Raw genomic sequence first — 15,491 nt, 5'->3', positions numbered from 1 at the left:
AAATTATATTACTACCTTTGGTTCTTAATATAAGATCTACTTGATTGACTTGAGTAGATTAAAAAAGTTTGTTAAGTTAATTATTTGTAATAAATAAGTGTTGTCTCTCCTAGAATACCATTGCTAATCATATTTATTAGTTAGAACTACCATATGATGAAACCTTTAAAATGTGTGACTACTATAAAGATTTTTTTTTTAAAGGATAATATGAGAGATAAAGTGAATTTTGGTATTATATTTAGGACCAAAATGAATATCAAATTAGCTCTCATATTAAGGACATGAAGTAGTAATATTTATTATTCTAAAACATACCCGAGGAGGAGGAAGTTTTTTAATTAAAGTTTCTTTTTTATCTTAATCAGCTTATGCATTTATTCGTTAAAATAATAGTCAGTTAAAGAATTTTCTTTCATTTTATTGAATCGTATTTATGTTATTAAAATAAAACTTTAGAAAAATTTATTTCAAATTTTTTATAAACATATAAAATGAAACATTCGAAGAGATCCTAATACTAAGATATGAACATATGAACATATAATGAATAAAGTAACTCTTAGAAGTTATGAATAACATATATCAACAAGTGTCCAGTGTCTGTGTGTCTGTCTTTTTTTCAAAGTTTATACACAAAATACGTCAAGACTCCTATAAAAGTTAATTAGGAGTTAAATTATTTGATTTTAATATAAGACATTAATAATCTACTTTATTATCCCATATTTATTATTGTTTTCTTAAACTATCTCTATTTCTTATCAATTGTATATGTTAAGAGAGTTTGTAGTAAGGGATGGGTTCAATGCAAATAATTTAAGAGTTCGTTTTAAAAAAATTAATACATATTTTTACAAATAACTAATTTAGTTAATTTATTTAATCCACACAAATTAGTTGAGAAAATCTTATATTAAGCACTGAATATAGTGTTATATATAAAGTTTTAAATAAATTACAATACTTGTAGATAATGAATAGCATAACTCATTATATATCTAATTTCTTTTTTTTTTGGCCAATATATTTCTAATTTCACATAACGCATATAAATTCACACTAATTTGATAAAAACTTAAGTGTAATATGATCATGCGCAACGTAGCTAACAAATAATTGCGTTTAGCTTGACGAGTGGCAGCCTAATATTGCCACCCTTAGATTTTACCTAATTTGGTAAACCAACCACACTCTAGTTGCTTTATATATGTGTTTTGTACCATACGATATGATTAAAATTCCAAGGGAAGTTATATGATGATATGGCTTTAAATCTCTATACTCCATCGTCCAATTCTTAATACAATCTAGTTTATAATTAAATTAGAATTTCTTTTCATTTTAAACTTAGAATTATACACCTAATTTATATACTTATTGACGATAAATGCATGCTTATTTCATTAAAATATTTTTTAATAATTATTCATGGATGAAAATCCTTGTATAACGCAAAGAAAAATAAATAAATTTAAAATAGGGAAAATTAATCTTTTGGTTCTTATAGTTTTCAATCATTTGTAACTCAATTCTTATATTTTGACTCGGTGCAATTCAATTCCTATAATTTTGATTCGATTGTAATTTAAATCTTAAAGTTTGACTTGCTGTAACTTGGTCTCTTTATTTTTAACCATTTTATAATTTAGTTCCTCTTTTTACTATATATGTAATTTTATTTTTTAAAAAATAAAGACTAAATTATAAAATAGATAACATTATAGGAATCGAATTGCAGTAAATTAAACTTTAGGAACTAAGTTATAAAAGAATCAAAACAACAAAGATTGAGTTGTATTGAGTCAAATTTATAAGGATAAAAAGATTAATTTAAAAAAAAAAGCCAGTATTTAAAATGCGTTCGGTAATCTTTCCAAATGCATACACGGTAACTTTTTAAAGTGACATGAAGCCATTTGTGAAATTTGTCAGCGTCAAAATTGTGGGGGGATAGCTACCGTTGGCAACTACTTCATATAACCTGCCATTTCCTTTTTGAGCCCACTTGCCTTTTCCCTTGCCCCATCCCTTCACGCCCATTTCATACGCACACGCTTGCTCCCAGCCACCCCACTCTCATCTTCTTCCTTCCTCTTCTCTCCCCCTCTCTCCCCCTCTATATATTCCTTCCCCCGCCTTCCTCTACTTTGTCAGCCCACTCCTCTGCTCTCAATTCTTCTCCACTACTCTCAGCTATGAAAGAGTCCTTTGTTGTCCAAGACTCCTACGTCTTCAAAGAAGAAACCCTCCTCACCGTTCTCAAGACCTCTCTCTTCTTCGCCGGCGACGGCTTCACCGTCTACGATTCTCACGGCCAGCTTGTCTTCCGGGTGGACACTTACGGACCCGACGCCCGTGATAAGGACGAGCTCGTCCTCATGGATCCTCACGGCCTCTGCCTCCTCACCGTTCGCCGGAAGGTAACCATACATACACCATCCTTCATTCCTGAGATTCATCCCCCGGCCCCAATCTCACATCAAAACGCTGATGTTTCATTCTCATGGTTCCATACTTGAATTGAACTTCTACTGCTGGTTCACTGTAATTAGTTGTTTTGTCATGTCAATTGTTCTCTTCAACAGTTATAATTGGATAAATTGTTTTGTCCTTGTGAAACAGAGGCCGAGCCTGCATCAACGGTGGGAAGGGTACAAGGGGGAGAGGATGGACGGCGACAAGCCGATCTTCAGCGTGAAGAGATCATCGATCATCGGGCGGGCACGAGCGAGCGTGACGGTGGAGTTGTACGACGACAACAGCGGCGGAGAAGAGCAGCAATACTACCAGATCGAAGGTTGCTTCCCGCAGAGAAACTGTACGGTGTACAATGCGACGAAGGAATCCATGGCGGAGATCCGACGAAAGGTGGATCAGACAACGAGCGTGATGCTGGGGAAGGAAGTGTTCACGCTTTGCGTGAAGCCGGGGTTTGATGGAGCCTTCGCCATGGGATTGGTCCTCGTTCTGGATCAGATCAACGGCGACGATTACGTGGACAATGGAACAGAGCCTACGGTGCACCCCACCGCGGAGGATTAAAACCGTAAGCTTATCCCTGTACACGATTACTATTATGATCCCACTGAAGAAGTGTCCGTCTGGAAGGGAACCTAGTGCGCCCTTTTTTACAGGCTCATGTGCCCTTAAAATAATAATTGTACTTTGTAATGCAAGTCATTTGAGAGTGGCTTTGTGTAAATTATTTATTAATATTTGATAAAGTTAAAAGGTTAGCTTTTGATTAGTTTAAATGAAGACTTCTCATGAACGGCCTAGTGACTTGCACAAGGGGGTATATATAAAATATGTGTCATTTTAAAATTCATGTCGGCCTTGTGATTTAGATTTTGAGTGAAGGTTCTCCTGCCTTTCTTTTCCTCCAAAAATCCAAAGAAAACAAAAAAATATATTACTTTTTAAATATACGGTTCATTTTGTATAGTAATTTGGAAGTGCTATTATTTTGCTTTTACTCACAAGTCACAATCAAAGGGGAACGAATTAACTAGAAGGATTTGTGAACTAAATCCTAACGCTAATGCCCTTCCCGCCGACGAAGACCTCAGCGAGCATATGGTGGGTGTGTCCTTATTTTCATCCTTCTATTAGTCTCTTTCTAATCTTTCATGAAAATTGGTGGTCATTATCTTTTAGGAGGTATTTGAATAGAAATCAAATTATGATTTTAAAAGTGTTTTTGCGGTTTACAAAATAAATATGTGAAAAAATTTGTTTCGTTTTGTTGTTAAACACCCTCTTAGTCCATTTTATTTCCTATCATCTCATTGTATTCCATTTGTATTCTTTCCAACAACCTAACGTGCCATTGCTTTTCTAATCATTTTATTGCCATCCCCTAATTCTCTACATCATCTTGAACTTGAAAATAATCCATGTCGAGTTACGAGTATCAAGATTAAAATTGTCCTAATAAATATATTTCTCGATATTTAAATTTGTATTATTCTCTTTATCAGAAAGTAGTGCCATAAATAATAAAACTTCTTCTATGCAAAATTTTTATCAAAGCTAAAATAATAAGGGAGAATGACAGAAAAAGAAGCTGAAAATTATAAATTCCAAATAAAGTTGGTAACACAACGTTATTTGGTATTGACAAGTCTGAATTTGCAAATAATAATAAATTTTTGTTGACATTTCTTGTTTGGCATTTACAAAATTCTAGCTTCTTTTTTGTCATTGTTCCAAATAACAATCCCTAACTATTTATTTACTATTTTTGGTCAAATTAAACTATAACTAGATCTTACATTTTTCAAGTTCTTAATGTAAAATCTAGTTAAGTAATTTGAGTAGATTAAGGATGTTAGTTAAATTAGTTAATATGTAATGTTTTTTTCCTCCAAAAACACCACATGCATCCTCCTTAATTTTCTTATCCCTCTCCTACTTGATTATTATTGGGAGAATATAATAGGATTAATTTAGAAAAAATTAATAAACATGAAAAATAGATATTACATATAGGATCAATATCAATTCTCCAATTAGATTTTATATTAAAGACTGGGTATTAAAATAGGGGTAGAGTTTTTCGCCTGGGGATGGCTTGAAATCCCATGCCCTTTTTGATTCAGTTCTGAATTCTCCCAAAATGAAGATGCTGTAAACGGTCTTATAGTCGCCTTCTTTTGCCAGATTATAGTATGGATGCTTGTATGTGTATCCTTTTAAAAATATGACAAAGACGGGAATTTAATGCTATACATATATGGTCCTATCCAATTCTATTTAAATTACTCAGAGTCTAATAAAATTTATCAATACTAAAGAATTTGGACTAAAGAAATACATAAAAAGATGGGCGGTTCACTTTTGGAAGCTGATGATATCAATGTCATATCGGGAAAGAAAAATGCAGAATGGGAGGATAATAAGATCAAAGATATGAGATTTTGGAATCACTAATAAAGCCAAATTTATATTTATATATATGTTGTTTGTTTTTGTTTATTAATGTTATTATGACTAGGAACAGATAAGTATTGTTGATGATAGTGCCGCCTTCGCCCGACATGGAATGCACCTCATGCTGTGACTCAAATCCCAAACGTTTTGTTCTTATTTTATCATTTCAAATAAAATTTAATATGAGACGCGTTCCTCCCTTTTATTTTTTTTTAACTTTTTCTGTACCAAAGAAAAAAGACAGTGCATCTAAAATAATGCAAATTTATTTAAAAAAAAATCAAAATATGCAACTAAAAACAATGCAATTATAGATTTGATCCCTCAATTGAATCTCATTGAGATATCAACTACTCATTTTATCTGTAATATAAGACCTAATTAACTAATTTGATTAGATTAATGATACTAGTTAGATTAGTTAATATGATATATTTTTTTAAAAACTCTTAATCATCTTCCTTAATTTTCTCCTTCCCTCTTCTACTTGATTATTACTAAGGGAATATTAAGAGGGTCATTTTAAAAAAAATATTAATAAATATATGAAATAAGTCTTACATATAAGACTGACATCAACTTTCAAATTAGATCATACATAGACCAAAGGAGTATTAAATTATAATCTAATGATATTGAAATAAAGCCCACTGTTTTTTTTCTTAAAAAAATTTATTTGCAACTTTTGATATCTCTAAAATCCAAATTCATATAATTATCACGTTTTGAAATAGCCATGAATATATCCTTTTCTGCAAAGGGAAAACAACACACACACACATCCTACTATACATCCTCATTCTCCATGTGCAATAAAATACTTAAAATTTATTAATTTGATCTAATATTTAATAATTATTTAATTTTATTCCTCTTTAATACGCACTTTTTTTTAGGAAAAAAAACAATGTAAAAAACAATAAATTGATGGTAAAATTATTGGTATATATAATATATACTATATATTAATTTAATAATCTAAAATATTATAAATCGAACCAGATACATATATTGAAGAATATTACAAACTTTTTCATTAATTCACCCGAAAAATGATAAGGTTTAATCTCAACAATATAAATCACAATTGGTTCGACTGATTTTACACTTCTGTTTTCAACAAGTCTCAATTAAGTTCAAGCTTCACGCTACGAGAAAATGGCCATTAAAAAGTTTTATTTCTAAGTTGAATTATGTGACTTTCGGGGACCAAATCAAACCAGTTATATCATTAAGAAAAACGTTCAATCTTTAATACATATGGTCCTACATATTTCGTTTTTGTTGCTTTCTTTTCTTCGGGAGAGTCTGGTCCCGTTTCTTTGCGGGAGCATGCTGCAATGCCACACAAAAAAAAAAAGCACAAAAATATCTTTTTAGACTCATAAATATAATAATTCCGTGGTCTTCTTTTGCTGTGATATTAAATTATTAATTCACAATATAAAGTAGATGATAATATCAATAAAAAGCTTATAATAGCGCGTTCAATAAAAAAGCACATGCATGTTCAATTGTTCATACTGGGTCTCTCGTCTAGTCCATATGGAACAAAACTTTTTTCTTTTTTAAGTTTAAATTTAATCATTTTATTCTGAGAATTTAGTTCTGTTTATATTGTCAAGAATCAAATACCTTTGAGGAACTTGCACGCCCACATATTTTTATGTTACACTACTACAATGAAGCCTTTTTACTTCTGTTTGAGAGGACTTTTTACGTCTGTTTTGCAGGGGACATGAAAAGAAGGGACATAAAAAGTACCCCCTTTTTACTTCTGTTTGGAACGGACGAGAATTCACGTCTGGTTGAAAAAACAGACGTGAATTCACGTCTGTTAATTTTAAAACAGACGTGAATTCACGTCTGTTTTTCTCTAAACAGACGTGAATTTACTCTGTTTTTTTTAAAAAAAGATTCAGTTCGTATATACTGCTTCTCCTACAGCCACAATAGCCATAATAGCCACTTTCCAGCAAGTTGAAATAGTATGAACCAGTCAATATTTTCAGCCAAGACATATCAACATCATAACTTCATCTATATAGACACATTAATTAACTAACTAGTCAAAAAGAAGAACAAATTACAAAAGTCAATATTGATCCTATTGTCTCTAAACATAAACTTGCTCAATCCCTGGACCACAATTCTTGAAGCAGTTGCTGTGCCAAAAGGTCTCGGATGAAGTTAATGTCATCAATAGTATATGAACAATCATTATCAAAAATCTGTAAATTGACAAATGAACAAATTTAAACATAGGAAGAAAATAAAATAAGTAACAATTCAATTTAAAAATTCAACTATTACAAAACTAAAATTATATTTACTTACCTCATCAAATTTTGTAATACATCCGCTCTCAATAATCTCAAACATATAACGGATAATGTAATATCCGCACTCTGTTGGCCCTTGTTGCTTAGCACACTGCAAATCACAAGGAAATGATAATCCAAATTCATATATAAAATAACTGCCATCAATGAAAGAACTTCAATTTAAAGTACTCACACTAGGATATATCCAAGTTGTTGAGCCATTTTTCCCGGAACGCTTCCCACCGGTTATATAATAAGTCTTTAAAGCCCTATAAGCAAATGAAAGCACAAGTTAAATAATTTATATTGAAAACAAAATTATTGATCTACATTAAGGTACTTACGTGTTGAAAACGCCCCTCATCTCACCGCTTGGACGACGACCCAAGGGATCAAACCAGTAGATGACATTGTCAATGGGACAAGAAACACACAAACTCCAATGACAACTGCATCATAGAGTAAGACTTATACATTACTGGATATCACAATAATTCTTAACAATTTAAGTATGTATAAATAAATATAATTAAGCTACTTGCCCTTCAATAATTGGTGCCAAATAACAAGGTAATTTAGTGTCTCCAATTGTATTGCCCACATATCTGATTCTCCTATCTAGTGGGTTGTACTTCTTCTGGACACTTGCAGGGCATAAATATCCATACAAATTTTTCTTCTCCATTGATGACATGCATTTGTTATGGAAGAAGCTATCATTGAATTGAAATAAGATAATTATTAGTATGTGAAAGTAAGAGATTAGAAATTTAAGTTAGAAATGAAAAAGTAAACTTACATGATTGCTAATTGAACCCATGCTATGTCCAACTCCTTCAAGGATAACAAATCCCTGATGTCTTTGTTGTCAAGTCCAAAGAAATATGATTTTTCTTCACCCACAATCCCTACAGGCATCTTTATGTCGACCTTGTTAATTGTTTTATATTCCTCATATAATTGTGCCAAGCAGGGATATCTATTAACATCTTCCTGGTCCTAATGAAACATCAAATAAACATAATAAGTATTATAAGTATTATGTTAAAAAAATGCACACAGTATAGAATAACATTTTCTTACCATCACAGGTATTATCTCCTCATCAACAAGGTGTCTAGGCCAAAGAATGAAAGTTCCAATTGCCTGACCTAACTTCACAACTTCAGCAGTCGGGAATGGCACATCCGCACCTGTCTCTCCCTCTCGAACAGTCGTAACTGTAACCCTCGCTTGGTCCTCTTGAATATGTTGGTGATGGATAGTGCTCCCTTGATTGTAGAGGAGAGCGTCAGCAACAACACGCATCCTTGGGACCTCTAAACGAAGACAACAAGGTTGTCCAAAGTCCGGCGTGGGACTACTAGGATCATGCTCTCCCAATGCCCCCGGTGGATTACAACTGTTTTTAGTGCTAGGAAAGACGGGGGAATCCTAAATGAGAGAAATGCAAGTATTAAATTAAATTAAAAAAACGTTGGTAAAACTCAACATTAATTTAAGTGAAATTGATTACAAACCTGGGATGTGCATTGTTGTTGAACTGTCCCAATTTGCATGCTAGAGACCATAGATTTCATCTCATCACGAAGCTCAGCCATAAGCTCTTTTCGAAGTGACTGGCGTAACTGGGCCTCAATCTTGACCTCTAGCTCAGATTGGAGCTCATCACGAACTTGGTCTCGAAGTTTAGCTATCATCTCATCAGTGGGTTGACTTCGTAGAGAAGCTCGTGAAGTTTGTCCAAAATATTGGGTAAGACCAACTGTCCTCCCTTCTCCTCTAACGCGTCCGGGGTGATCAGGCTTCCCAATCGCTGTCGCTAAAATGTCCATCCTTCCACTCGGACTAAATGAACCTTCACTGCTTTGCTCTTCAAGTACCTCCTATAACATTTTAAGTATGATAAAAAATTAATGACAGTATAATAGAAAATTAATGATAAAATATAAGGAATATTACCATAAGTTAAAGTTATTTGATGTATACAACTTACAATTTTTTTAGCAATCTCAGCAACTGCTGGATTAATATATTGACCCTTCTTCATCCTTGCTTCCTTCCATTTTCTATGACGTGGAGGAGGAGGTGGGGTCTGAACAACGATACTAGGATCAGATTTTGCAGCTTCCTGCATCGCCTTAAAGTCATCCTGCATGATCCTCTCCTCAAGCATCTTGTAACCTCCACGGGATAAATAGTGCGGATATAAATTTTTAGCTTGCCTTTCTTTATTCATCGCACTTAATTCCTGTGGAAAAGAAAACAAAGTAAATTGAGTAAGTGAAGTAAATTAAATCAATGACTTTGCTTTATAAGGCAATGTACCTGAAATTTAGGATCATGCCGTGATGCCACAAACCTCCTCCAATCATCTGGATCAAGGAAGGAGTATTTTTCGCACGGATCATCATCTTTCCTAGACCCTCGCACATACTGGCTCGTGAGTGTGTGCTTAAAATCTTTCCAGCGCTGACGAACTTGCTGCAACAAATGCTTTTTCATTTGCTCAGTACGAGGGATGTCATACGTTTGCTGCAAAGAAAAATATATATGTTTGAGTTTAAGATCTTAGTTATAACTATATTTACAATAAAACAAATGAAATAAAATTAGAAAGTGACATACCAAAATATATTCCCAAATCATATCCTTCGTCTCCTTAGAAATTGACTTCCAATTAGGCCATAGAATATTGACTTTGCTTCGGGCAACGGAGCCTATATAGCTAATGAATCTGTCCTTCTCTTCACCAATTGGATTCATATTGGCATCAAAATCCACATGCTTCTTCTGAATACGACCATGACGTACTGCTAACTTTGGTAGCCTTGTACTACCTCTAACCTTCCTTCCTTCCGGCTGATTGACATCATCGATGTCATAATCCTCCTCCATATTGGCATCAAAATCCTCCTCCATATTGGCATCAAAATCCTCCTCCATGTGCCTGTTGAAAAACCAAAATTAGATAAATAAGTAAATTATAGTGAAATGTATTAATATATAAATAATATCAAGTACATTGCAATGAAATAAATGAAAGAAAATAACACAAGGTACGTTGCAAAATTACATTACTTGATCTGACTTTATGCATTGTCCCATATCCCTTCACAATGATCATCTCTTGCAGCATATTCATCATTATCTACCAATTCTACTTCACTTGGTCTAGGCGGATTTGAAGCAAAAGGTGGTGTCTCATCAAGATTCATGGTAGGATCACTGTCCTTCTGCTTTTTACTTTGAAGGACAATAGACAATTTTTTATTTGCTGGATCAGTAACATAAAATACTTGTTTTGCCTGGCTTGCTAAAATGAAGGCTCATCTGCATAACCAACCCTGCCAAGATCAACTAATGTAAATCCAAATTGTTGATCTATTTCAATACTGTTGTTGTTGACCCATTTACATTTGAAGACAGGAATCTTGAAATTGGTGTAGTTTACCTCCCATATCTCTTCAATAACTCCATAATAAGCCATAGATGCCAATTTGGGGTTTTTATCTTTCGAACTCGAAAAATGCATCGCTTCAGCAACCACCATTACCCCACTATTCTGCACAGTACTTTTGTCATCTTGAGCTTTTGTGTAGAAGGAATATCCATTTATGTCGTATCCACTCCAAGTGATAACTTCAAAACAAGGACCCCAAGCTAACCATTTTATTGTATCAGATACATTGGCCTCTCTCAAAACTTTTTCACTGAACCATGTTATAAATGTTTTGTTATGCTCATTTGCTATCTGCATATCACTTTTCTTTGGATACTTCTCTTTTAAACTTTTTTTGTGATCATCTAAATACGACTGCACTTCTTCCATATTATTCAATATGTATAAGTGCGCTTGTAACACTTCTTCACGACCCATACTCTTTACCTTCAACCCCCTGATTCCTTTACTTGTACCGTTTTCATGCCGAGATGGTGTCTTAGCTATAGATAGATATGTTTTGCAAAATTCCATAGCCTCTTCCGCTACATACCTTTCAACAATTGATGCTTCAGGTCGATAAGGATTTTTAGAATAATTTTTTAAGACTTTCATGTACCTCTCAAATGGATACATCCATCTTAGAAAAATAGGACCGCAAAGCCTTATCTCCCTCACTAAATGAATGATCAAATGCACCATGATGTCAAAAAATGCTGGGGGAAAGTGCATTTCTAGTTGAGACAAGATAACATAACCCTCATTTTCCAATTCATCCAATTTCTCTATGTCAATGACTTTGCTACAAATAGCATTGAAGAAGATACATAATCTAGTTATAGTGCTCCTCACATCATCTCTCATTGTGCCTCGAATAGCTACGGGTAATAGTTGTTGCATCAGTACATGATAATCATGAGACTTCATTCCCACTAACTTCAAATCATGCATTGAGACAAGCCTTTTCACATTAGAAGAATACCCCTGGGGCACCTTGATGTCATGCAAACACCGACACAAGCTTGTTTTTTCGACTTTAGACAATGTGTGGGCCGCAGGTTCCATATAAGCCCGCTTACCACCCTCTCTCAATTGTGGATGTAAGCGCTCTCGAATGCCCATTTCAGCCAGATCAAGTCTTGCATTAATTCCGTCTTTAGTTTTTCCGGGTATGTGCAAAAGAGTACCGATAAGACTATCACACACATTTTTTTCCACATGCATCACATCGATACTGTGTCTTACATCAAGACTGCGCCAATATGGAAGATCAAAGAAAATAGACCTCTTCTTCCATATGTTTTTCTCACTTGCAGCTTTTTGAGTCTTACCGAAAATGACATTGATTCTTTCAACTCGCTGGTAAACTTCCTCTCCAGTTAATGCCTTCGGAGCCATGCCATGCTCTGGTGAGCCATTAAAAACCTTTTTCAATCTCCGGTATGGGTGGAACCGATCAAGAAACCTCCTGTGACCGAGGTAAACTGTCTTCCTTCCGTGCTTAAGTTGGTGGAAGTATGTGTCTGCTTCACATATAGGACATGCTTTATGCCCCTTCACACTGTATCCTGATAGATTTCCATATGCAGGAAAGTCATTTATCGTTGTAAAGATCATGGCACGCAACTTAAAGGACTCCTGCTTGTATGCATCAAACACATCCACGCCTTCTTCCCACAACATCTTCAAATCTTCAATTAAAGGTGCCAAGTAGATATCGATATTGTTTCCTGGTTGTTTCGGTCCTGAAATCATCATAGAAAGCATCATGTACTTGCGCTTCATACATAACCAGGGAGGTAGGTTGTAAATCACCAACAGTACTGGCCATGCACTATGTGTGCTATTAAGAGTACCGTAAGGGTTGATTCCATCTGTACAAAGCCCAAGGCGAAGATTTCTTGGTTCAAGACCAAATTCTGGAAACATTTCATCTATTTTCTGCCATTGAGGAGAATCAGCAGGGTGCCGAAGATATCTTCCATCTGATATTCTCTCATCAAAATGCCATCTTAACTTCTTCACTTTTGTTGCATTAGCAAATAAGCGCTTAAATCGTGGTATTATCGGAAGATACCATAACACCTTCAAAGGTTGCCCTTTACTTGTCTCGTCACCATCATAGTTACCAGCACAGTCCATGTTCTTTTTCACCTTGAATCGTGAAGTTTTACATTTTGGGCACTCACGTAGACCAGCATACTCTTTTCTATATAATACACAGTCATTAGGACAAGCGTGTATCTTTTCATAGCCCATACCCATCCGAGACAAGATTTTCTTTGCTTCATACACACGATTTGGAAGAACGTTATCAATTGGAAGCATATCACTAATCAATTGAAGCAACTCTGTGAAACTTTTGTCAGTCCACCCATTATTTGCTTTTAAACTGAACAATTTCAATACAGCTGTCAATCGTGTATACTTAGAACACCCAGGGTACAAAGGCATCTCTGCATCACTCTTCAAGTTATCATTTGCATGTGATTGCACAAAGAACTCTACCCCTACATCACGAATCATATCGCTCATTCTATCATTTACATCATCCATATCTTCCTCTTCTTTGAGTATTGAACTTGTTCCTACTTCACCATGCCATATCCATTTTGTATATCGAAGATTTATACCATCACAAAGCAGGTGATCTCTAATATCATCAACACTTAGTCGCCTCTCATTTAAACACTTGACACAGGGACAAAAATACATTCCGTTATTGCTACGAGCATTCTGTTTAGCAAATTCAATAAATCGTTCTACTCCGTTCTCATATTCATCACTTGTTCTTAAAGCATTCATCCAACTATGATCCATTCTGTTACTACCTAAGGAATTATAAACAATTTAATTCCATTCAGCACAGTCCCAATAAACATTAACCAAATTCAAAACTAATGATATCAATTGAATCCGATTCATTCCAATTACAACATAAATCATGCCAATTCCAAACAAATGATTTCAAACTTCAAATCTATTACCCAATCAATGTAAACAAATTTTAACTTATCTAAATACAATTTTTTCATTAATCATTTAATGTATACCCAATCCTTAATCTAAATTCAACACATATAGCAAACTATCTAATGCAATCCCTCTTAGGCATTTTAACAAACACCTTGTATGCATTATTTTTCTAACAAGATTAACAAGGCTTGAAATCATTAAAATTTCTATCCAATCAATATATACAAATTTAAAACTATCTAAACACAATTCTTCAGCAAAAATTTAAACAGCAACCTCAGAAACCAATTCAAAACTCCTCAACCTACTCAAACCCACCGTACAACACACTAAAATGCAATGGTTGAATGAACTTACCTTCACCGTTCTGGCGTGCCTTCGAATCAACGGCCTACAGAGAGGACGACGACGGTGAGCTGCTGTGCGTGTGAGCTTCACGGCTTCAACGGCAAGCTGCTACAACACGGCTACTGCAGAATGAGCGACGCAATGGAGGGAGTCCGGCTATGGCGCGGCCTTGAAGAGCTGAAACCAGGGGAAGAGCTCACGGCTACTTCACGGACAAGAGGAAAATGAGAGGGAGAGACCGATCAAAACTGAAAGTTGGGTGCGAGATAGCTGCGAGCTGGAGTTCTTCGATCGCGCGCGGTACATATGCAAATCTGATAGATAACTACTGATGCGGCGAGCTGCACTAGCTGTGGGCAAATTTTTTTTAAAAATGACTTCACGTCTGTTTCTTATAAACGGACGTGAGTTCGCGTCTGTTTTGGGTAAACGGACGTGAGTTCACGTCTGTTTTGCAAAACAGACATAAATGAGGGAGGTAAATGACACATTTTGTTGTAGTGTTATTAAGGGAATATTAAAAACCAATTTAATTTTCAGAATCACCAAGCTACGTGCAGATCATTTTCTCATGAGAGAATACATTGTATTATATTCATTTTTTAATTTTAGAAAAAAGAAATGCGATCATCTCAAATAAATTAATTCTACCAACTTACTTGATTCAAGTAGTTTAATTTTAAATAATTTTTATATAAGGTAAAAATATATGTATGAATTTTATCTACATAACGATAAAAGTTTTATCGAAATAAATCAATTGTTGTCATTAAACGCTGAGAATTGAGACTGCGCGTTATCCCATCGATATTGACGAGGTCAAAGGTTTTATTCTGGTAATTATAAATTTTGTGAGTTTGCAAAGTAAGTACGTGGCGGTTTAATTTTTTTATTTATTATTGTAACTTAATTATTAGAACATTTCGTTACGATTTTTAGTTTAATTTAATATTAATAAATATATATTATTAGCTAATATTTATTAATATTTATATAATTTAATATTCTTCTGTTTAAACCATTTCCCTCCTTACTTATATTCTTATTTATTCTATACCATAAAAATTATATATGCTGAGTTAGTTAAAATTACTGTTTCTACCAAAAATGTCTTTAATGAGTGTTTCAATCGAAGGGGGCACTAGGTCTGTGACGTCTCATTCTTGAAAGAATCAATCGGAGTGGAAAATGATGAGTCAATTTCTTAGCTTCTTTGCGAATTAATAAATCCAAAATACGGGTGGAGAATATAATAACACGTCAAATTAAAATATATTATTGTAAAAGAGAAAGAAATTATAAATACTTTAATATGGAAAAAATTTTATTATGTGGCCTGACATCAACAATACAAGGCAATTATTGAAAATAGATCCCAGGCCAACGCAAACACTATGCCAAAACTCCCACCATTACAGTATCCTGCTAATTATTAAACTGAGAAAATATACCATCATCTATATATA

At 34.1% G+C, this 15,491-nt stretch overlaps 1 protein-coding gene across 1 annotated transcript; it reads left to right on the top strand.

The window, feature by feature from the left end:
• The first annotated feature begins 2,082 nt into the window (after positions 1-2,082).
• On the top strand, positions 2,083-3,257 carry LOC114747433 (protein LURP-one-related 5-like). The gene is made up of 2 exons (XM_028935760.1): positions 2,083-2,423; positions 2,626-3,257. The coding sequence occupies exons 1-2, from the start codon at positions 2,199-2,201 to the stop codon at positions 3,043-3,045; spliced, it is 645 nt and encodes a 214-aa protein (XP_028791593.1). The 5' UTR covers positions 2,083-2,198; the 3' UTR covers positions 3,046-3,257.
• Positions 3,258-15,491: the final 12,234 nt, after the last annotated feature.

The sequence above is a fragment of the Neltuma alba genome, unplaced genomic scaffold, assembly GCF_004799145.2.
Source record: "Neltuma alba isolate B1F8T4 unplaced genomic scaffold, ASM479914v2 tig00005309_pilon, whole genome shotgun sequence".
In the NCBI taxonomy this organism is placed as follows: domain Eukaryota; kingdom Viridiplantae; phylum Streptophyta; class Magnoliopsida; order Fabales; family Fabaceae; genus Neltuma; species Neltuma alba.
Note: the sequence above shows the minus strand (reverse complement) of the source record. Positions and strands in the feature narration are given on the sequence as shown.